This window comes from Tiliqua scincoides, chromosome 6, assembly GCF_035046505.1.
Source record: "Tiliqua scincoides isolate rTilSci1 chromosome 6, rTilSci1.hap2, whole genome shotgun sequence".
NCBI classification, from domain to species: Eukaryota; Metazoa; Chordata; class Lepidosauria; order Squamata; family Scincidae; genus Tiliqua; species Tiliqua scincoides.
The window spans coordinates 68,624,233-68,649,492 of record NC_089826.1 but is presented as its reverse complement, the minus strand read 5'-3'; the positions used below and the strand labels follow the sequence as shown (position 1 = coordinate 68,649,492).

Sequence of the window (25,260 nt, the reverse complement as noted above, 5' to 3'; positions counted from 1 at the left end):
GACCCTGATCCTGTTGTAAGCAAGTGAGAACCTGATCCTACTGACAGGCTGTGGCCACAGTGCCAGCTCTAGTTGTCATAAGAGTGCTATAAAGTGCTTTTCGGCATCCAGTGAGTAAGTGGTGCCAGCTGGAAGGCCTGCACCATCCCACAGGTGCCACGTCCCAGCCAAGATCTTCCAGTGTAGGTAAGATTTCCACTGGGCGTCAGACGAGTGTGGGGAGGGTGGCAGAAGGGCATTCTAGAGGTGGGAAGGGGTGATTCTGGTGGGGGCAGATTGAGTCTGGGAGGGGGTGGGGAGGGTGGAGCGGGTCTCTGCCACATCCATACCTCCTTCCTAGTTCTGCCAGCAATACATAGGACTGTTTTGCACCTGGTAAATAGCTGGCACAGATCTAAGTAGCCCCATTGAGCAGGCTGGGCACTAGCCAGGGTAAGGGAACAAATATTCCCTTACTCCAAGGAGAACTTCCTCCTGCTGTAATCCAAATCTGGATAGGCATGGGTTCAACAGCGTTGTATAGGATTGGGCTGTAAGTCTGTTTTTCTCACAACTGTCCTCCAATATTCTCTTTACACTGATGCTAGCAGTGTATTGTTAGGTTGCTGGGTATGTTTATCAACTTAACTGGACTATGAAAAGAAGCAAAAGCCCATCTACTCCTTCTGCTTTACCTGGACAGTGCACCTTGTGACCTACCAAGCCAAAAGCAGCCCACCATCCATAAAATGTTAGTAAATAAGTAAGCAAGTAATTCTTGCATGCCTACCAAAGAAATCTCCACATCTCCAGAAATCTGCAGAGAATTTCAGGAAATGTTCTATAACAATATTCTTTAAAGTAGAGGTTGTGACCTAGTCCTGAGGAATTTAGTTACTGAGGAATATCAGGATTTTCAAGAATCCAGCCTGACATCCATGCATTGATGCTGTCCTAGATGATCTACCTGAGCTGGATGGGAAAAACGACAAAGTTCAAGACAAGCTGGAGGAGGCACAACTCTATCCTCTTCCTCAAACTCTCTGCCAAAAACCAGTGGCGTCACTAGGGCTTGTGTCACTCAGTGCAAGAGACTGGTGCATCACCCCCACGTTGGACCTCCTCTTATGCAGTGGGTGTGGCAATGCCCTGGGCAGTGGACATGGTGATGTACCATCGTCCCACACCTGCTGGGTTTTTTTTTGCTATAACTTTTGATAGAAAGGAGATATTTCAGTGTCGATTGTTTCATTGCATTCTGCATGAAATTACACATTGAATGATATATAACATGATGGCATTATGCAAAAAATACCAAGATTTTAAAAATTTTGTCCAGTATTGGTGTGGCCCACACCTCCTCCCCCACACCCCACTAGCAATGCAACTGCCAAAAACAGGATCCATCTCTCAGGCTGCTGCTTACAGATCAAATCACAAATCCAGACCACAGTGTCACAACCAGAGAGCAAGCACACCATAGCAAGGTGCTAAGACAGGAGGCAGGAGGAGGAGGCAGCAGGAGGCAGGAGGTCTGGCTCAGTTGGTAGAGCTGCTGCCTTGTATGCCTGAAGATCTGAGGCTCCCAGTTCGAGACAACCGGAAGTACCCGAGAACTGACGACATGCTGATATATCCTGTTGAGCTGACCCTCGGTGGCAGAGAGGAGTTGCTGTCAAGTGGAGCGTGGGAGGCGAAGAGCCAGAGAGAGGCCAGACCAGGAAGGAATCCAGCTGGAATGGGGCGTTCTGTGAAAGACTAGAACTACTCAATTGTAAAAATCCCTACGGGGGTTTAGAACAGCCTGCCTGCGTAAACCGCCTTGGATTAAAGTCTGAGGAGAAATCTGAGGACCAAAGAAAGGCGGTATATAAATACCTGTATAAATAAATAAAATAAATAAATAAGACAGCAAACAGCAGTGAGCTTTTTCCCCTCACAGGAAATAAATGCTAAAGGACAAGGTTAATAGGCCAAACCAGAAACACCCCAAAGCAAAAATAAACAAAACACCTTTTCTCTTCAATCATACCAGTCCCATGATAATTTTCTTCCAAACTAGAACTTTGTTCTTTTCAATTATCCTCCTCAAACTAAAATAACAATAAATATTAACTTCAGCATGCCAAAGTTTGCTTATGAAAACATTGCTGCAAATAAAACTAGTCTGAACCCAACAGCCAGAGCCATAACTAGGGCTGAGCTTGGGGGCAGTCTTGTGCCAGAGGAGAAGCAATGGTGCACACAAAACAGCCACAGCGCCTGCCCCTTCCTCCAGGGAGAGCTTGGATGAGACTGCCTTCACATTCCTTGTGGCATGAAGGCAGTCACCTCCAGGTTCTCCCCAGAGGAGGGGGCACTGGTGGCTTTGTGCGCCTGCCCCCTTCCCCGGGGAGAACCCAGAAATGACATCGTGTCACAGTGTCACACCAGATAACACGAGACCTCATCCTGGTGCCCTCCCTTGCATCTGGCATTCTGACAAAGCCCATTTCTAAAATGCATGCCCTCTGAAGGATCCCTTTGAAGGATCAGGTTCTCTTCAAGTTGAAGCTTGGGTATATCGCTCTAGTGGGGGCCACTGATTCCGGAGCAACATTGCGTGTGCTGCTCCTATGCTACCTGGAATCAGTGGCCCCCACTAGAGCGATATACCCAAGCTTCAACTTGATCTTTAAAGTAATGATGACAATGTCATTCCCTAAGTGTGTAATTTCAACTTGAAAGCCATCAGCATTGTTGATGATCCAGGTTTAAAATGGTATTGGTTTTAGCTTGCGAGAGAAGCTTTTAGGGGATTTTTCAGGGAGAGGAGGTGGCATTTAGTAAGAAGGAGACTTGCATCTCCCCTTCTGAATACGGTGCAAGAGGTAAGTGGGCAGAGGGTACTCTAGAAATGCAGTAGCAAAAACAAAATCTGCATTTGCATTCATAAACTTCTGGAGCAATACAGGATAGGGAGGCTCAAAACCCAATCCTATCATGGACATATTCTGATGGATCTTGTGATCCACTGGCATAAGCCACATAAGCCGCTCCAACTGTTGTGTGTTTCAGAGTTGCAGATGCAAATGCCTGGAGGCTCTGTGGGCACACCAGTGGCTCCCAGACACCCTACCTAAGCAGGTAAAGTGGCAGTGGGGGCACTTCAAGGAGGATCAGGGTGGGAAGAGGACCGAACCTGGAGCAGTTTACCAGCAGGAGTGGGAAGAAATTAGCAGCAGCAGTGCAGACCAAAATTCTATCCCCCTTTTCCTGGCATGATATTCCCCCCAAGGTTCCTTGGATTTACACCAACTACACTAAGTCTCAGAAGACGCACTGGAGGCCAGGCGGACTGCTGGGGGATAAGTAAAAAGGATTTTTTTTTATTTTCCCAGGCCATCTGGTTGCCCTCCCCAGCACATCACGCAGCATGTATGTGCTCAGTCAGCAGAGCTGCATGCTCTGGCCAAGCAGGATTGGGTTGTCAGTATAGTAGAAGTGTCCTTGCCAGGGATGTGCAGTCTTTGGACTCCCAGACCATTCCTAAACCACCCAGACCTGAGCTCCCAGACACTACTGGAGATGTTCTCTTGTTGCATCCATGAAACTTTCAGAGGCCTGCAGAGGCTGTGCATGTCTTCTACGTACTTCAAAACTCCCTCCCCTTGGAAAGCACACGAGGGCGGAGTATTGCTAAGCCTTTCCAGGAAGCTAGGAGAGGCTCAGTGAAGTCTTGCCCTCAGGGAGAACGTTACAACATTCTCCCTGAGGGCAGGGTGCTTCCTGCCTTCACAGGAGCCAGGAGAGGCTCTGCAAGGCCCCACCCTCAGGGCAAATATCATGATGGTCTCCCCGAGGGAGGGGTGCTGCCTTCCAGCATCGGGGAATGCAGGAGACTTCACCCTCAGGGAGAACATCCCAATGTTCTCTCCGAGGGCAGGATACTTCTCTGCGCTCCTTCCCAAGCCAGGAGGAAGCAGAGAGAAACCCCAGCTCCGCCTGTGTGGGGGAGCTTTCTGAAGCTTGCAGAGGCCATGAGCCGCCTCTACGGGCTTCAGAAAGGTTTCAGATGTGACCGGAACTAGGTTCTGGTTGCTTCCAGAAGCTCTGCATGACCTGAAGTATTACATCGCTTCAGGGCCACTGGGCTCCATGACATTCTGTGCCTCACCAGCACTGAATGTCATGGTACATCCCTGGTCCCTGCATGTACTTTCTGGGTCAAGATCTAGGATTCTAAACACTTGGTTGAAGTAGCTAGTTTATTCATTTTTTATGTGACCTTGTAAATAGCTTGTAAAGAGCAGCAACTGTTACCCTGCACATGCCTGATCTTGTCTGATCTTGGAAGCTAAGCAGGGTCAGGCCTGGTTAGTACTTAGATGGGAGACTGCCTGGGAATACTGGGTGCTGTAGGCTTATACCATAGTCTTTCGAGACTGAAGGTTGCCAACCATTTGTAAATGGCTGTTTTCCTGGTCACTTGTGCTGAGTAACACTCTCCTCTGGGCAACCAGACGATGGAGGCTTCGTTGGCTCTTTTTCCCCCCCTTTTTTCTGTATTTTTTTTTAAGGCTGCTTATGTGTCACAAATGACTAACACATGTGCATGTCATTTGAGAGGCCGGTAAAAAAAATATGTGGTTGTAACTTCTCTGGACTTGCTTATGAGGCTGTATTTGTGTGACAGAATCAGCATCTTGCAGGCGGCTAAAGTAGTGAGGATGACACTCTAGCTCTCCTTGTGCATAGCATCCACAGTATCGGTGAAGGTTGACATTCAGTAAACATTCAGTCCAAATTGATTTATGTATATCTTGAAAAACGGGCTGCAGTGCTTGGGCACCAACAAACATACCTGAAATTAAATTAAAATCCCCAGATTTCTGAGCTGAGCTGTCCTATCCTGACCACGAGACAACGCGGTATTTTTTTCTTTTGAACTGCAAAGTAATGTAGTTGGTTAACAATCTCTACAAGCGACAACATATGCTCAGCCCTTATGGCCAATTAGTAGTGCGATTCTACTCTGATGATGTAGCTTTATCTCAGGGTCAGTCTCAATGAGCTGAGGTTCCATTTTAGAGAACTGTTTCTCATTTGGATATCTGCTTGCAATAACACTTCAAGGGAGGTTAATTTCCTTTAGACAAATGAAATGAAAACGAAATTCTGTGCAGTCCCTATTTGTTTCATTATACCTCTTAGAACTGAGCACAAAACAGTCACTGTATGTAATTAAGCTTCCATGCACCACAGTATCCAATCCATCTACTCCAGATTGTGCCTGTTTACATCAGTGAGACTTTATATGAATAGACGGTCTGTAGAATCACCTCTAAAATGACTTTTCAGTGCTGCTCACATAGGGTGGCCCCCATTTGAAAAGCAATTGCACAGGTGGCCTCGCTGTACTAACCAGAGGAATTGACTTTCCTCCAGCTTCACCCTCCTTCCTACAGCTTCCCCTCTAGCATTTTTCGCCAGCAACAGGGGGAGATAGGATTGGGCTCAAAGTCTGCTTTGATTTCCCAAGGGGCTTGCCAAATAGTGTCAGCAGCCAATCAGGCTTCAACTAGTCAGCAAGCAGCAGGAGGAGTTGAGTCAGTGCTCAGTCCTGGAAAAATGCCTCCCTTTCCCCCTGGTGCCTATCCATTGGCTTATGCATTCTTAGAAGAATATAATGCAACACTTTCCTCGCTTTCAGTGCCTTGTGGAAAATCATATTGTGATATAAACTTTCCTGATCTTATATAATAATACCCCACACCTCTGCAAGTCTGTCCACAAGTATTAGTTCAAGGCTGCTCTAAGTAAATTTAAATGTTATTATCCTCCCATTTGTTTCCAGTTGTGTCTTAGCATATACTGAGCAGCAGATACTCCAGCAGGGAGCCAGTGGAGTGCAGAGTACTCTTGATCATGTTCCCTGAACAGTACAGGACATAACTGATCAAGGAGCTGCCTCTCTGCACCCCCTCTGGAAACAACACAGAGGCTCCTTCTCCAAGACTGGTATGTAAACAGAGGCAGCCACCCCTGGAATTTGAATGCTGTTGTCCACCTAGCCCTCCAGAACCACTTTGCCAGTGTGGGCTTGAGAGCTACTATTAGAAAAACTGAAAGAAGTCCACATGAAACTGAGAGGAGTCAGAAGAGAAGTTGGATTGTGGTTGAAGAACCTGCCACCTGGAAGTCAGACTCCCATACTGCCATTTCCCTTTAGAGAGGCTACCAAATGGGATTACTCATGCATTCAAGAGCCTTTTATCTCACCTTTTGGTTTCCACAGGGGCTCCCAAGGCAACTCACACCAATGCTGTTCAGAACCAGTTCTCAGAAAGTAGTGCTTTCGTGACGGCATCAGCCTTGACACCAGCACAAACTCATTTCTCTTTGCTTACCCAGCAAATGATATATCAAAGAAAATGAGCAAAGAGATCTCAGCAAAAGGTGGGGAGACCGGTGTATTGACGGCTGATGTGACAATGGCATGGATTTCCTGTTTACCAGTGCAGACAAAGGAATGAGTTATAGCTGAGCAGGACCGAAGCGAAGGGGAAAGGGAAAAGTTGATGCAGTAGACCTAGATGAGAGCACCCGGGGACCAAGGAGGAAGTCGAGATAGCTGAGAAGTGAAATTGCAGCTAGCACTCACCCCACCACCATCTATGGACTCTCCTGAGGACACATTTGGAGAACAATTTGCTAGTAAGGTTGTAATGTATACATGTATTAAAGAAACTCAGTACCGTGGGTGCCTCTTCTGTGCAATTTTCCTTCTGAATGGGAGTCACTGGAACTTCAGGGGCAGATTTGGCAGCCTTCCTTTTTGCTTTTTCCATTTGGATGTTAGTGAAATAGTTGACAGCTGCAAACTCAATCAGTGCAGAGAAAACAAAGGCAAAGCACACAGCGATGAACCAGTCCATGGCAGTGGCATAGGAGACTTTGGGCAAGGAATGCCTTGCACTGATGCTCAGGGTTGTCATGGTCAAGACTGTGGTGATCCCTTTAAAAGAAAAGAAGCAAAGCAAAATCAGTTACGGTGCTCATCTAAGTTCAGAATCAGATCAGATGTTTTAACCCTCTTACAAATTGGGGTCATAACCTGCCCCAAGGGTGTGAATAAAATGCCATGTAACAGTTCATGCTCCAAGTGTTCTCCTACAACAGGGAGGTCAATTGCTTTGAAGTGTTTTGTTACCGCTGTCTTCTTTTTCTGTCTGTATCCTGAGGATTTTACTAACAGGTCTTTGGGATCAGTTAGACTCCAATTAAAATGAAAAGGAGAGAAGGGGGCAATGAAACATTACATGTCCATGATATTGGACGTGACATCTAAATCAGTGTTTTTCAACATTGCTCCCCCATTATACCACTTCGCATGGTCTACCTATTGGAAGTACCAGCGGAAGTAACTGGTGATGATGTCATTGCCTGTTACTTCCAGATTGGGAAGCCAGATACAACATAACAGAGGCTCAGGTAAGAGGCTCAGGTTGGACAGGAGAGCTTTTTCGTACATGCTGGAGCTCTGCTCACCAAGCCAAGTCTCCTACCACTGCTTGTCATGTTGCTGGTCTCTCTGCCAGGCGGTGGAGTCTGGGGGTTCCATGTGTACCACCGGACAGCACCCCAAGAACCACCAGTGGTATAAGTTGAAAAACACTGCTCTAAATGATCCAAAAATTGTGAAAACTCTTATTTAACAACATAATAGCTATACTGGTGCAGTTGTTAAGGTATTAATCCATTTATTTTTAATTTATATCTCCAGGAGGGATAAGCGGACTGTGAAACCTTAAAGGAATTAGCAGTGGAGGAGAACATTACCAACAAGAGATATGATCACTGTATAGTACTTGTTTACTATTAGCATTAATCCTAAATACAATGTCACCTATTTTTGTATTCAGCTGAAGTCATTACATTGGTTCAAGTGGGCCATGCAGCACAATTCCAAGCATACTTGTTTACTATTAGCATTAATCCTAAATACAATGTCAACTATTTGTACAAGTACTCAAAAGTCTCATTGAGCACCAAAGTAAGTAGCATAGAGTTCCAGCCTCAATGTGTGTTGGCTCTGGACCACCACCAAACACATTTCATTCCGAATTAATTGTAATGTATCAGACCCAAACATCATTTAAAAATTAAGTGTGTTTTTTTTCCATGTGTGACAGGGTCTATAGAATAATGAAAGCAAAAATCTCACAGTGCAATCTTAAGCATGTCTACTCAGAAGCAAGTCCCATTGTGTTCAATGGCGCTTACTCTTAGGAAAGTGTAAGGCTGCAGTCAAAATCACTTAACAGGTTTGTGGCGGATTTTACAATTGCAAATCAAAAATGCTTCTTTTGAAGCTCAGAGCTCAAAATGACAACAATCCCATTGCAAATGTTGGTTACAGAATTTTCCCCCTCCTTGTCACCAGACAATAATAAGAAAGAATGAACTCAATATTGCTCTGAGATAATATAGAGACTATACATTTTAATAAAGCAGCAGAGGAGACAGCTGCATGTGACCAAATACAACATTACAGTGTTTCCCCTGCCAGTTCTGCAATATAACTCTAATGATTCGGAACAATCCACTTATAAGGGCTGGACTGAAGCTGCAGGTTGAATTAGTACAGAGTGTAACCGCCCCTGGGCATGGTTCTCTGTTCTGCATGCATGCACATGCCAATCCATCAAGGGAGAGCTGCACATGGAAACTTTGTGCATATATCAGAGGTGGATGCACATCCAAAATCACGTCTGTTTGGACATGAGGCATCCAATGGGGTTTCGCAGTTGTATTACAATGTATGCAGAGGGATGCATTTTCCCATCTGTTTTCCAATGTAAGGAAGAAAAAATTGGACAGAGTTGAACTAGAGGGGGCACATGCAGCCCCACATGGACAGAATGTTTACATCGGCCCACATCACCTCCGATACAATGCTCAGGGCAGCTCAGATGTTCAGATGCCAGTTCTCATGTGACATAAAAACATGACATCCATGCGTACGTGGACCAGTTCTTGGTGGGCAAGAGTGCCCGAGATGAGTTGCCATGGTGAAAAGGCTGGTTGGTTGGGGCATTTCAAGGGTGGAAAGGGAGGAACAGGGAGGAGCAGGGGGCATTTTGAGGGCAGTAGTGGGTGAATTGTGGAGGCAGCAAAGCACACTGGGATGCTAGCCCTGTTTTTCCAGGCCAGTGGCTGTTGTGGGTCTGACAAGACCCATTGATGACAAGCAGCCTACCAGGAGGTAAGGATTTTTTTTTTTAAACGGCAGCACTGCATGCTATGGATTGGCGGAGGTAGAATAGGATTGAACTGTTATTTTACACCAGTTCTCAGTACAGTAGCTGATCAGAACAAACAAGCCTCCATAACCCCGGATCTTGTACTCACAGATTCAGTTGTCTGCGAATCTGCCCCCTCCCCACATGCCCGTTATCATCGTTTAGATTCTTACCAGGGCAAAAATGTTTGTCCTTATACAGGTTCCTATAAGCATTCAAGTTTATAGCAACTCACAGACAGGCTGCTGGCAGCCTGAATGCTTGAAGAGACTCACAGCCCAATCCTATGCATGTCTACTCAAAAGTAAGTCCCATTAGAGTCAATGGGGCTTACTTCCAGGAAAGTGTGGATAGGATTGGGCTGTCAATTGACACTAAGAGGAAGCAGTAAACTTTTTACATTCAGGCTGCCGGCAGGCTGCTTACGTACCGCTATACGGTGAATTCTTATAGCAATCTGTATAAGCAAGAACATTTTTGCCCCAATAAGGATCTAAACAACATTAATGGGTGTATGGCCGGGGGGGGGGAGGGGAATCCACAGGAGCCATAGAGACAGGATTCCCTTATATCCACAGTTTCCACAACTGCGGGGCGGGCAGGCCTGGAACAGATCCCCTACAGAGACGGGGGCCAGTGTGTATAAAAAAAACTGGCACATCCTTATAGAAACAGATATAGCACTGCATAGAAAAGGATCACTGCAAGGCAATTGTTTGATTTGGTCATTTGTACATCTTATTTCAAAGGGAACTTTTAGATTAACGTAGTAATTCCAAATGTCTGACAATACAGGACTATTAATCTTTCAGATGCTCTCTGCATGTACACACAGAGATGCTGAGCTAAGAAGCACTCCCCAGATTTCTTATTATAAGTATTATCCTGTAATGTATGCTATTCAAAACTCAAGTCTTTCTTAAAAAGAAATTAGATTGAGGAACTGGCATGCAAGAACTAATATATTACGTAACAGCCTAACCTTGTAAGTTTTCTCATTCCTCACACCATCCAAACACAGCTGCTGACAACTACATACAAGGAACAATTTAGGGAAAATGGTGGGATTATCAAGGGGCACTCTAACAAAGCAACTCTTCATTTCTTAAACCAGCCATTTTCAACCATTGTGGCATGGCACGCTAGTGTGCCGCGAGTGGTCCACAGGTGTGCCACAGGAATTTGGGGGAAGATCATTTATTAGTAGGGCCAATGGGGATGTGAGCCCCCCACTGGCAGTATGGTGTGCCTGGTCAATTTTCGTGCCTTGTCAGTGGGCCATGAGATGAAAAAGATTGAAAATTGCTGTCTTAAACCTTTGTATCACTGCTAGAGGTGATATTCAACTGGAAATATGAAAAGAAAATGAGTTTAATCTAAGCTTATGTACTCAGGAAGGCTTCTGTTAAAACAACTATAATGGATTGAGATTTGAATATCTGAAGGACTATCTCCCCTCACACGGAACTGCCCATCATGAGGTCGACGGAGAGGGCCTGTGTATTTCACTCCTGAAGGAAATGCATTTGGTGGTAACTCATGAAAGGACCTTCTCTGTGGTGGCACCCAGAGTGTGGAATTCCTGCCCTCATGAAGTTATGTTGGTTCTTTCACTGTTTTTGCTCTGGCACACCAGTTGAAAATCTTTTTGTTTCTGTTGGTCTTTCCCTGTTGTAATATAGCTGTTTTCCTGTTATAGCTGTATATTGTTTGATTTTTGTTTGCTCTCCCAATGACATTTTGATTATGCCGCTGTTTAGTTTGATTTGCTTCAGTTGCTTTTGATCTTAGTATTATTTTAACTGTATTTTACCTCTTTTGTTAGCTGCTCTATGTGTCTCCCTATCAAGAGGGGTAAAATTAGGAATGTACACATTTAAAAAGAAATAATCTACACACATCAACTCCCCCCCCCCCCCACATACACACAAATTCTCTTTGGCTGAATCTAATGCCTCCCACAGAATGATGAGATACTAGACTCCTAAGGTAGCAGAATGGATTGTAACACTTTCGACTGCAGGCATGGGATAATATGTTTAAAATGAGATCATTGCAACCAGATAAATAGCACATCTGAAACAGTAATAGACCGAGATCTTTCTTCTTCTGTAGTAGTTTTCTCTTGTCAGGGAGTTGGTGTTTTGTTTTCACATGGACCATCATTTTAAAAATGATATCAACTTTGTCACCTCAGGTTTTGACCACCTCACTGTGCATGTCAGTGAGGTCAGATCAAACAACAGTTTGTACATGGCAACACACATAGTAACCAGGAAGTAGAATATTGGGAAGGGGAAGAGAGAGCATGGCTTCTAGTTCAAACTATGGCCCAGGTTTGAGAGAGGGAGAGGTATTTCTCAGCGCAATCCTATACAACCTGGTCTGGGAGTAAGTTCCATTGATATCAATGGGTCTCATTTATGAGTAGTCATGTATAGGATTGTGCCCTGCTCTTCTGCTCTTCCAACGTGGAAGCAGTGGCATAGCTAAGCTGGGTCCAGAGGGTACATTGCCCCCTGAAGTAGATTGGGCGATTTTCTGCCTTCTCCATGGGGGGGGGGGGTGAGAGTGCTCACCTCAGGCACATGGCAAACACAGCAAAATCGGTCTGTATGCCCTCTACCCCATGCAACTCCAAAGGGAGCTGCTTCCATAGTCAGGCCACTCATGTACATAGGAGGGAGTGACAGTGCAGTCAAGGGGTGTGAAGGGATGAAACAGGGGTGTCATCACATCACCCAACCCTAAGTACCCCCCTAACTATGATGTTGCCTGGAAGCTGGATTCTAGAGGGAAAGCTGGGAAAGAGGCAGTGTGTGGAGGTGCATTGGTGCAGCAAACCATTCAAGATGTAGCATCAGTCAGAGTACTGTGCTGGTATAACATTGTCTTCCTTTCAGACAAAAGCTGACGCATTTAAAAGGAAAAAAAGAGCCTCTTCACGCCTCTTTGAATATGGAGAAATGCAGTTGGAGTGGCCTCTCAATGCCCTGCCTGTCCCAAGTCAAACCTAACAAGATAAACACAGGCAGCTGGAAGCCTGCAGCTTCTTTCATGGGGGGGGGGGGGGAGTGAGCACTGAACTGCATTCCTATGAATGATGGAATTTTCCAAACTTAGCTAAAGGCTGCTAGCTCAAAAATTTCCATAGAAACTAGAGTATTTTTGTAGCATTTACACCTCTGAGCACAAAGCTGACTAGCAAATAATTTTTTTTTTTAATGGCTTATTACTGTAAATGCATCACCGTTGTACAGTCAGTACATCACTGCCTGGTCATCAGCCACGCTTATCAGGGACGGCAAAAGGCAGTGAGATGCCTTAAATGACTTAGGGCGCAATCCTAACCCCCGGGTTAGGCTGGCATAAGTCATTTGCACTGACTCGGGGAGGGGGGGGTTGCAAACATGCCGTACGGTAAGTTTCACCAACTTGGGGAGGCCAGTGCAAGGCAGGGAGGAGGCGTTTTGGGGAGGAGGAGGGTGGGTGATGGACGTTCCTGGGGCAGGCGGGCAGGGAGCAGGAGGCGGAGCTAAGATCCGGCAGTTATGCCAGATCCTGACCTTGTTCCTGTGCAGCACAGTGTGGCCCCTGACCACTTCATTCTGCTTGGATCTGCACCACCTCGTCCGGTGGCTCAGATCTTAGTAGATCCATTGGGGCCACTGCAGCGTGATATGGTGAAAGGGGAAAGTTTTGGCCCCAAACCTGCACTGGATTCAGCGCAGGCCCACTGGCCTGCCTACTCCAGCACAAGTTAGCTGATAAATGCAAAAGTGCTTGACCAGAGATGATAGTGGGATGGGGGAGAAACAGTGGCATAGCTATTGGGGGGTGGCATAGTAAGTACTGCAGATGCCGTAATGTGCCGTGTAAGCGGTGCCTCCCAGTTGCCGTTTGAGCCATTCCAGCCAGCTACAGCAAGTGGGAGGGGCTGCTTACACAGCACGTTGCATCACCTTCAGTACTTACCATGCCACCCCCTGTAGCTGCACCACCAGGGGGATGAGTGGCCTGACCAAAGGGTGGTCTCCCGAATTTTTGGGTTGTATCCTACAGTTTCCTTCCTCCTGTATTAGCTAACTCCTTTGTGGAAGGTCCTAATGTGGGAGGAATAAAACTTTAGGATACAACCCAAAACATTTCAGCTAAAAAGGGGCACTCTCACTGGTCTTCAGCATAATGGGAAAACGGAGATGTAGGTATTCTGAGATGTAGGCATTTCCTTGCTTGGGTGATATGGAAGAGGGTTGAATGACACATAAATATGCAGTTTGCTCATTCTGATGGAAAGGCTTTTCCCTCATAAGAACATAAGAACAGCCCCACCGGATCAGGCCATAGGCCCATCTAGTCCAGCTTCCTGGATCTCACAGCGGCCCACCAAATGCCCCAGGGAGCACACCAGATAACAAGAGACCTCATCCTGGTGCCCTCCCTTGCATCTGGCATTCTGACATAGCCCATTTCTAAAATCAGGAGGTTGCGCATACACATCATGGCTTGTACCCCGTAATGGATTTTTCCTCCAGAAACTTGTCTAATCCCCTTTTAAAGGCGTCCAGGCCAGATGCCATCACCACATCCTGTGGCAAGGAGTTCCACAGACCAACCACACACTGAGTAAAGACATATTTTCTTTTGTCTGTTCTAACTCTCCCAACACTCAATTTTAGTGACTTTCCCCTGGTTCTGGTGTTATGTGAGAGTGTAAAGAGCATCTCCCTATCCACTCTGTCCATCCCCTGCATAATTTTGTATGTCTCGATCATGGCCCCCCTCAGGCGTCTCTTTTCTAGGCTGAAGAGGCCCAAACACCATAGCCTTTCCTCATAAGGAAGGTGCCCCAGCCCCGTAATCATCTTAGTCGCTCTCTTTTGCATCTTTTCCATTTCCACTATGTCTCGTCAGCCCTCGTCTTAACCTCTTTTTGGTTAGCTTTCCCAAAACGTACTGTTTTATAGAACGGAGTGGCCTCCACCTAATGAATCCTTCTCCAATGCCTGAAAAAGCTGAGGTGGAGAAAGACATTGTCTTTAGAAAATTGCTTTAAATGTCTCTATTCTCCACTCCCTTTTGTCAAAAATCCAGATATCCCCTTCAACTTCCTGCGTGCTGCCTCAGTGTGGTTTATCTACTTCACTTTCACTGGCCGCTCTGGCGTCCTCTTGCAAATTGCATTTTAATGTGTTTCATTATAATATCCAGTAATCGATTTTCCTAATTGCTTTTTCAATGCACTCTCACCAAGACAGGCAAAACAAGGAGACAGTATCAGTGAACCTGACATTACAAATTCAGGGCCTGAAGGCGCTCTCCTTACACGGGCCCATCTCCCATTCATATCAGTACAGCTCCTCTTGAGACAGGCACACGAAAGATGAATTCTAATAAGATGAACTCAGCAGAAGCACTTCTGAGAAGACGCTGCCGGTACACACATAGAAACAAACCTTCTCTTGCACCCAGTGTAGGCTGGGTCCTCTGCTCTTGCCCAACAATAAATCTAACCTTTAATTTAATAGCACCAGAACAGGGTGTGTCTCTAAAGTTTTTCCTCTTGCTGCTGTAGGTCCAGTGCACTGTTACTAACCCCAGTTCTACCGTCCTTAAGTATGGTCTACTTTTACTGCACCAAGGAACAGCTGCCATGTTGCTAGGAGATACACCAGATAGTCTGATTATATAGCCCTCCCCCCCTCCACATCCATGGAGCCGGTATCCATGGATTCAGTTATCTGCAGATCCAGGGGGCTACAGGAGGCCACAGAGACAAGTTTCTCCATATCCATGGTTTCTGTATCCTCAGAGGGCCCTGGAACGGATCCCCAGGGATACGGGGGGATGCCTGTACCACTACTTCTACTACTTCACAGAAGAAAGAGGGGAGAAAAGAAAGGCAGAACGAACTCAGATGGGCATTCTGTGTATGTTCCATGAAGCCAATGTATCATTTTCACAAGGGCAAATGAGTCTCCCAAGCATGCAGTACCACTTTCTGGCAAAGTTCTAAGGGCTCTGATGTAGCAATGGGTGGGTAACATCAATGTTCCCTCACCCTACTGGAGACGTGGGAAGTTAGCCAGAAAATAACACAGTACATTTGGGACACTTATCTACAAAAGCAGATATTTAATTATTGCAAGGTCAAGATTCAATGAATTATTTCACATAATAGTTGGCTGATTTGGACCCTAGTATTATTGAGAGCTGATGGCAATTTAAAGGCACAGTAATCTGGTTGAATAATACTTTGATTTTCTGTAAAAAAAACACACAGAGAGTGAGAGAGAGAGAGAGAGAGAGAGAGAGAGAGAGAGAGAGAGAGAGAGAGAGAGAGAGAGATATTTTGAATGATCATTACTTCTAATACTGATTCCAGGAATATGCGCTGTGTTTCTGAGGCAGAATACCACTCTGATTCCATTCTGCCATTCAATTCTATGGGGAAAGAAAAGCATTTGACTGCACTGCAATGGAAACCAATCTTGCCTTCCCTTAGCCCTGCCACTAGATGGGCCCCTACAAAGAATTCCATGGAGGTGCAATGTATCTCCTCGGGCAATGGTTCCCAAACTTACCAGGGTCATAAGATCCAAGACGATGACACCCATATGTCATGAGATCTGACAAGATCCAAGAAGAACTCATGAGATTTGGGTGCTTCCATCTTGGGCCTTGCAATATTTCCTAGGGGGTTTTGGCATTTTATGAACACCCTCTTCCCACCTACCCACCCACCTCAGCAGTCACAATGGCAGCCTTCCACTAGAACCGCTTAGGAAAAGGGATTAGAACAGACCTTAGAAACAAAGAAGATAATTTGGACTCACCAAAAACAGTTCTGGCAGGAACAGACTCCTTATTGATCCAAAATGAAACTTGGGAGAGGATCACAGTCATGATGCATGGGATATATGTCTGTATCATAAAATAACCCATTTTTCTTCTGAGATGGAAGTGCACAGTCATAACAATATATTCACCTGCAAGAGTGGAAAGGAATGTTTTACATCCACTTTTAATTTCACAGCACTCAGGATGACACACAAGCATATTTGTTCACAACCTCTGTTGTACTCGATTTATCATCAAGCATATAGTGCTGTTATACTGGTACAGCTAAACAGGTCTCAGCCTTGTCAACATCTCAGTGGGAGACCCTCCATGAACCCCTAGGTAGCTGCCCTGAGCTTCATAAAGGAAGGCTCTGATATCTAACAATAAATAAAAGCCATATTGAGTCAAAGGAAAGTCAATACATCTTAACATGCTATCTAGGAGGCAGAATGTTAAACAAGGCACTTTTTGACTCTCCTTTATGCTTTCATGTATCATAACAAAATCCTGTAAGCATATCCCAAGGTTTAAAAAACAAGCATGCAAAATAATCAGCTGCCTGTTCCGATTACTGCATGCTACCACAGCATCTGCACAACACCTAATTACTACTTCAGGTTTTTATTATTAACAGATGCACCAAGAAAATGTTCTTCCTTCCATTAAAGAAAATCAATGTTTAGCCAATGAACAACAGAAGTTGTATTAACTCATCAGGTACTGACTAAAGGTACAATCCACTGGGGTACAAATGGGGACAACAGAACAAATGGGGACAACACAACAATGTGGGGTGTTGATGATAATAATGATAATCAATGATGATGATGATTAAGGATACTTATACACTCCTTTGCAACAAAAAGCGGTTTACATAAGTAACAGCCCAATCGTACCTATGCGGCAATGTCGGTACAGCTTCTGCTGAGTTCCATGGGGATTTTTGGCTCCTGGAGGTCTCTTCAAGGTAAGGAGACATTTATCCCCTTGCCTCAGGGTAAGCCCCAGCAGCTGCTATGGGTCAACGTGAACCTGCACCAGTAATATCACTGGTGCAAGTCCACGTTGACCCATGCAGTTGGATCTGGCCCAGGAAGGGGGTTTGGATTCTGCGGGTGGTGGTGCCACCAAACCCACCCCCCTCCCAGGTTTATTTCACCCAGTGGGTCTTGTGCAGAAGAACTTAGATTATTGCACAATTCTTCTGAAATTCTCTTCACCTTTCCACAACAAACACCCAAGACAGAAGAACCACTTATAATACAGACATGAAATTTGCACTGCACTGACACAGATAGCTTCTTGTACTAAACACATTTGCTCTAGATCAGTGGTTGCCAAACTCGTGACTGCTGTGCGCTGAAAAACTGGTCCCCGTTTGGACCGGAGCCTACTGTTCCACCACGGTGACTCGTGCAGTCCAAGTAAATCAGGGCACAGGGACGCTCTGGGCAGTCATGCCTGTTGCCCAGCATCCCAGGAAGCAGTACAACAGGATATCCAAGCCGTTGTGACTGCCCAGAGCGTCCCTGTGCCCTGATCTTCTTGGACTACATGCGGCACCACCACAGAAAAGTAAGCTTCGCCACGGGGCAGAAGGCTTTCCCCAAACCCAGATCCAGCCTGTAGACTGGGGTTTGGAAAGCCCTACTCAAGATGAATGATGGTAAACTAAACCAAATAATTTAAAGATAACAAGTCCTTCTGAGCACTCACCTTTTAAAAGCCTAAGTAAAAGCATCACTTCATGTAGTTGAACAGCAGGCATATTAAAAAGACATTTTTACAAGGCAAATGGGTATTTTTTCTTTATCACTACAATCAGATTGCCATTTATATTGCTACGCTATTTGTAAGTAAAGCCTGGAGGCTGTTAAAGAGCTGACTTCAGCAGCCTTGGGTTGTGATTTGTATTCCACACCAAGAGACTTCATGTTCTAAGTGGAGGCTACAGTAACCTTAGCCATTTCTCTGTGTATCAAGAAAGATAGAAAAGACTAAGGCTGGTTCAGACGAGTGGCTGATCAAAACCCTACATGACGGAGAAGAGTAATCGCGGAGAAGATACATTATTTTACACAAAATTAGAAAATGGAATTTGTTATCACAAAATCACTAGGGGGGAAAACCGTGGATATTTTGAGGTCCTCTGGAAAAATCACGTCAGAATGGTTTGCAGGATTGTCCACAGTTGGCCCTTTATGGGAAACATTTCATCCAGTGGCTAGCAAAAAAAAGATTTAAGCATAGAAGTTCCAAAGAAACAACCTGACTAGTTCCACATGCACAGGGGGACTTTGAAATTGGCCCACATGCCCCAGGGGGGCATATTTCTTCTAAAATTGAAGAGGCATCAAGAACACACAAGCACTCACACAAAGCCAAACTGGATCAGGGCAAAGACACATCTAGTCCAGTATCATCTTCTCACATCTCGTGGCAAACATATTCTACAGTTTAATTATGCACTGTGGGAACCTCCTTTGGTCCATTCTAAATCTCCCACCAAACAGTTTCCTGGGATGATCCCTGGTTCTAGTATTGTGAGAGAGGGAGTAGAGTTTTCTCTTTTTACCCTCTCCACACCATGCATAATTTTATAATTATGTGTTGGGACTGTGTGTGCTGCCGGAACTCGTATACCGGCAATGCACCGTACTTTACAAGGCAAAATGTGACGCACGGTCACACACTCTAACCCCGCTTACAGACCCTACCATGCTCACTGGAGAAGGTAAGGCATCAATGGGGGCAGCGGGTGGGTGGAGAGGGGCAAAACAGGGCAAAGAGGGGGAGGACTGGTGTGGGAAGGTTGCAGGAGTGGATCTAGCTGGATCCTAAACCCTCTTTTAACAGCCTCCCTGTCCCTTTGTTTTCCTAGGACTTGCACCAGCTCTTTAGCTGGCACAGGTCCAAAGAGACCCATTGTGAAGCGAGAAGCTTATGGAGGAGTAAGGGGCAATAATTCCCCTCCAAAACCTCCTGATCTTCCCCCCCCCCCGCCCTTTTCTGAATACAGCATGCACCTTTTTGGTACAACTGCATCAGCAGAAGTGAGGAAATAATAGGATTGGGCTCTAAGTTTGATGGGATACAAGTTGTGCAGGCACACTGTAAGGTGCAATATTGCAGGGCAGAACACAGTCTATATTACCAGTGGTCTTCAATCCACACAGTACGATTTTTCCCCTCCCCACCCCAAAGCATGGTCAAACGGCTCAGCTGATTGCCACACTTCCACCTATCTTCCCTACCCACCCAGGCACATGCCCACACAAAGGAAAGCTATAAACAACTTGAAACTTCTGGTGGAAATTATTGTATGAAACAATCACTCCAATCATTGGCTGCTATTCAGACTTAATTTTAAACCAAGGGTTTGAATAAGAGGGAAGCAAATGCAAAGCCAACTGGCTGAGAAGTCCATTCTTCACTGCATCCCATGAGCTAGTATACTAAACACATTCTAGGTACCTACTGTGATCTGACCCAAGATCACAGAGACTGTTCCTAGAGAGCAGTACAAGACTCTTGGCTAAACATCTGAGGATGGATTAAGGATATCTCACCTATTGATACATTGGGAAAATATTACTTCATCCTGCTATCAATAATGCCACTCAGAAATCTGTCGGCTACATCTGCTCACTCTGTTGTTTAATTCTGCCATGATCTCTGAGACATTTTTAACTGTACTAATAAGATAACTTTCAGCAATATAATAATATAACAAGCCAACAGCCATCAATTTAGAAAAGTACACCTACAGACCTTAAAACACTGCCATTCGCTGTTGCTGCCTGTTGCTATTTTCTCACATTACAGAAAGGAAAAAAAAGTCATAGCTGTTATGTTTAATGTGTTTTACTTGTAGGATTTACTCGAGGAATTTATTTCGACCATCTGTATGCTATTTGTAGCATGATAAATTACAAGTAAAGATCAAGATTAGTAATAATCAAGGCATGAAAATATGACAGTAAATGTGAGTTTTTATTCTATGGATGGAATTGTCAATAGTCTTCGCTTGGAGTGTGCATACAGTAACAGAATATCGACTTCAGGATAAACCTGAAGACAATCAATGTGAGATATGTGATCTATATGACCCCTGGCAGTGGCGTCAGGAGGGTTTAAGTCACCTGCTGCGGGAGGCCAGTGGTCACCCACATGACGGACCTCCTTCCATGCAGCAGGTAGGTCAACAACCCAGACAATGGGCATGGTGATGCACTATTGTCCCGCCCCACTGGTTTTTTTGGCTATAACAATTGATAGAGTAGTTTAAAATTTAAAAATTTAAAAATTTTGGCCAGTAGTGATGTCACTCCCTTGGCCATGTCATCCGGTGCAGCCCACACTCCCCTAGCGATGCCACTGACTCCTGGTTCCACTGAGATCAACAGAATATCTTTGGCTAAGGCAAAATTATACCATCAATTCCACAAGTTGATTCCCACTGAAAAAATGCTTACCTGTAATAGATTTAACAGTTTCATTGGATACCGTATGACCGAGCAGGTCATACTGAACTAAACTGGAAGACTCTTCAGGGACTTCCACTGAGTTCTTAGGTCCTTTTGTCCAGGTGTAAATCATTTCGCTCTTTGGATATGCATCTGAACAACATATAGTGAGAACATATGAATAGAATATTTGTCTGGACTACACTTGGGTATAATCAATAAAAAATATATCCCTATTGGTTTCAATTGCTCTACCTTTTCTCACGTTACAAAGACATGTCTCTGGCAACGCTCTGACCTAATTCTTACATACAATCCTAACAAAGGTAGGGAGCTCAACTACAAAGTGAATTTTCACAATGGTAACTTACAACTCCCAAATTTCAAAGGACAAGCATGACCATCCATTGGGAAATCCACTAATCTCATGGGACACTCAGCACTTATAGTAAGCCTAGAAGGAAAGAAATAGAATTAGTAATTTGCTCGTGTTTTGTCTCAACAGTAACTGTCTTGTGTAAAATACAAGCATACAGAAACACAGATAGATAAATCAACTACCTCATCGTGTAAAGGATGGTGCCATTTCTCATAATCCTAAATAGTTTATTTGGGGCTGTCATATTATGAGAGACAGACTTCTTCCCATTCCGAAAGAAAGTATCCGGTGTCCACACTTTGGTAACCATTAGGTTGTTAAGTCTTAGAATTTCAATTGGACCATCATATTTTAATCTTTTGTCCACCCATGTCTGGCGGAAGAAGACATCCATCGTATACTCCTACAGTAATTTAAAAGACACACACACTTAATATGTGTTTATACAGAACCTTATACTTAATACAGAGCCTTTCTAGAAAAATCCCTCAAGGACAAATTAGGGATTGGTAACTGTAAACTCCCTAAATACATTTCAATCAATTAAACTGAACTATGTACTTCTTCATACTTTAATTTTCCACATTAGTAGCATAAATAAATTGTGATACATATTAAGTCAATCAAAAATAATTACTATAATCTAATAGAACGGCAAGAAGCACGCAATTAAACTTGTACTCTAGCACAAAACCAGAAACAAAATGATTAGTTCACTAACATATGTTAATGATTTTTATGCCCATGGTATTTTTTTGACAGATGGACAGATTAAAACACGCATCAGGGACACATAATTACTTATATCGGCCCAAATCAAAGAAATATTGTCTAATTTTGGCTAATATAGCACAGATGGGATTAAGGGGGGGGGGGAAGAGTGGCTCTTCCACAAAATTATAATACCCTATAGTATCTGATTCTGTCATTGCCTATGTACAGGAGTCATTCCACTGACTGACTGGTCTTTGCTAGTGTTCACAATACTGTAAAAATAGAAATGTGTGCCCTAAGGCAGCATTTATCAACATTCATCCTCCACCATAGCACTTTGCATGGTCCATCTACTGGATGTACCACCAGGAGTAACTGGCAATGATATCATCAGTTATGATATCATTGCCAGTTACTTCCTGATTGGGAGGTCAGATGTAATGCAACAAACACCAATAAGAAGTTAAGGGAAGACAGAAGGGCGTTTTCAAGCACACAAAAAGCACATACTAGAGCTCTGCCCGGTGAGCTGAGCCTCCTACTGCTACTCGTCACTGGTCTTGCTGCCAGAGGGTGGGGGTCCCACAGGTACCACCAGACACCATTGTACCACTGGTGATACAAGTACCATTGGCTGAGAAATGCTGCCCTAAAGGAAAGCTGTGGGCAAAATATTATGTGGCAACAGAACTCTGGAATGAATGGGCTTTACCATAAACATCAAATGAAGAGGGCAGCTGCATGTGCAAATGGATGTGTGCACAGCACGGACCCTTCCCCTGAATTGAGAGGCAAAGCCTTTGTGATTTAGTGTGGCACTTTTCACAAGGTCATCTGGCACTTCAGAAACATCTTGCAAGAAATGCCTATCTTCATGGCCAAGTCCTCTATGCAGGCCATTTTTATCTTGTGCATTTAGCAAGGACAAGTGGGAGCACAAAATGTTGCATCTCCCCAACCTTAGCAATTAGTGCAAGGAGGCCAATTGTGTGCCCAGTCTTATCCAACTTACTATCTCTGATGCAGCTGTGGTGGAAAGGCAGTCACAGAGGCTTTCTCAAGCTAAGGCCTTGTTTGTTCCCTTACCGAGGGGCTACCCTGGAGTTGCACCAGTGCAGGAAATTTGGATCGGTTTGGACCCTCTCTCTCCTGCTCCTGCCACCATGTTTTGGTGTTATGGTTTTGTTGACACCTTGACATTCCATGGTTCCTGAGGTCCACTGAGCATGCTCAGTCCACTGAATCCATGGTTCCTGAGGTCCACTGAGCATGCTCAGTCCACGTCAAGGTTTTTCTTTTCTTTTAATTTACAATCTTATCTACTATTGTGCACCTAAGAAGTCTGTAAAACAGTAGAAGCCACTGTAGAAAAACTCTAGAAACCACTACTGTACATGTGGATTGTCCCATTTCATGTCCAGACTTATGACACTCAACTATCTGAGTTCACTATTAGTTTATATGATTCTATACCAGATTGTTTCCCACCCACCCCCTCCCCAAGAACTGGCTATACCTAATGATCCTTTCCAAGACAGGTGTAAATCTGCTGAAATCAAGTTTGTTTTACATCGGTCTAAATTCAGCATGCATGGGAGGATCAGAATCAGGGCTTCTGCATCTAATAATAGCCTGGAAATTAAGCTGCTGCTAATCTTCCCTACTTTGCATGATTGACAGCAGTGCACAAAGGCATTCGAATTAGTCGTTCGCTCTTTACTGGAAAAGTTCTCCCCCCCCCCTCCAAACCTACAAAATAAAAAGAATTCAAGAAACACATACCATCTCGACATCAGAAACAGGTCCAAAACTGGTGACATAGATATCTGTTTTGACTTCAGTTACAGGACCTAATGTATAAAAAGGCAATGAGGCATGGAAAATTGAAATATTTCAAGTTAAAAAGCAGGAAAAAACTGGACTGGCAAATAATACCACATCTTATGCAATTGTCACTTTGACGATTCATTGGACTAATCGGAGGAAAATGCTCAGGCAGCATGTTCTTTCAAGCCAAGCCTGTATGTACTTGGAGATTCTTGCATAATGTTCATTTCCATAGAATTCTCTTTGCTTTCCTAAGTACAGTGGTACAATTCGTACATGATTTTAATGCACATTATTTCCAATTGACATGGGTAAGAAAAGACATGCACGTCAAGATCTGAAAAAAGCATCAAAACAACAACAAATAAACATTGGTCTGAACCAGGGTGTCAAACCCATTTCAAAGAACAGGCAAAATAGCATTCATGGTGCTTGCTGAGGACCAGAACTGAAGTGATGTCATTAAGCAGATGAACAGAAGTAAGATCTTCCTTTCTGGCCCAGGAATTCTCACATAGTAACTCATTAACTGCAAATGACAGAAGAGCAAGTATGCAAATCTTGACCATATTTTCAAGATATGGAAGAGCGCATTTAGAGGGGGGGGCTGCCTTTCCAGCAGCGCCGCTTCTGCTGAAACATCACTTCGCAGCTAGCTGCTGAGAGAAGCTCAGCAAAGTGACCTCTCAGCAGAAGCATTGTCTTATCATGCAGGCTGGATAAAGACCTTCTGTGGGCCAATCTGGTCCACATATCTGGCACACATATCTTATGTTTGACACACCTGGTCTAAACCTTTAAACAAAAATTTGACCAAAGCAGGGGTGAAGAAAGACACCGGTATATTCACAGAGGCTCAGTTCACACATAAGTCTAAAAACTACGGTTCATAACTCCCATGGTTTGACATTACAGGTGAAATGACCCAGAAGGTGACCAGCTATATCAGATAAATCGAACATAAGATCCAGGGACAGCACCAGACTAGATGGTTGAGTGGTTTGTCTCTGCCTAAGGCACTTTCATGCGGTCATATGTAATGCACAGGTTCAAATCAGTTGCACAGCTAAGAAAGGGTCACAGGGATGCCGTGACCCTGAGTGGCACTCCATGGCGGGGGTGACAAAGCTGCCACTGGTGCAGCCACCGGGGTCCTGCCCCCAGGCTCCTCACAGCTGAGCCATTCAGAGGGAGGCTGTCTGCTTTGACCAGCCTTGCTCTGAGCAGTGCACAACTGTGCCAGGAATGACTGCGAGGGCAGGCAGAAGAACCTGCCCACCCCCCATAGTCATTCTTGGCACAGTCACTCTTGAGTCAGGTCGCCTGCTTTGGAAGAAGCGACTAGTCTGGCTCCACGCACTGCATGACTGTTGCATATGTCCATGCCAAGAATGTTATCATGTCACTGCAATTACTTCTGGGTCAGAGGGTGCAGGGGCAGAGGGAGTGGCAGGGCAACTAGCATGCCCCGGGGTGGCACGCTGGTCAACTACAGCACTGATTCAAATGGAAGAATCATGTAAATTGATTATTTCAATAATGAAAAGTTAAAGTCCTGTATCACATTTCCTACAAATGTCTACATACAGTCATTCAGGTGTTATTACATTAGGCCAGTTATTACATTAGGCCAGAGAGTTCTCAAACTCTCTGGCTCTTTGAGAGCCAGTAAGTCCTTGCAGGGGTGGGGAGAGGAGGCAGCAGGGGCCGGGGGAAGGCAGTTAAAGCAGAAGTGGAGCATGATCGCTCTGCACCCACTTTGCCTGCT

The 25,260-nt window shown here is 44.7% G+C and overlaps 1 protein-coding gene across 1 annotated transcript in view; it reads right to left on the bottom strand.

Moving 5' to 3' along the window:
- Positions 1 to 25,260, bottom strand: part of GABRA4 (gamma-aminobutyric acid type A receptor subunit alpha4) — a 69,949-nt gene that overhangs the window by 12,522 nt on the left and 32,167 nt on the right. Inside the window, exons 3-8 of the mRNA XM_066631648.1 lie at positions 23,448 to 23,515; positions 21,134 to 21,354; positions 20,944 to 21,026; positions 20,582 to 20,725; positions 16,100 to 16,252; positions 6,717 to 6,976 (exon numbers count right to left, since the gene is read on the bottom strand). Coding sequence (XP_066487745.1) covers positions 6,717 to 6,976; positions 16,100 to 16,252; positions 20,582 to 20,725; positions 20,944 to 21,026; positions 21,134 to 21,354; positions 23,448 to 23,515 — 929 coding nt within the window. The remainder of the gene's footprint in view (positions 1 to 6,716; positions 6,977 to 16,099; positions 16,253 to 20,581; positions 20,726 to 20,943; positions 21,027 to 21,133; positions 21,355 to 23,447; positions 23,516 to 25,260) is intronic.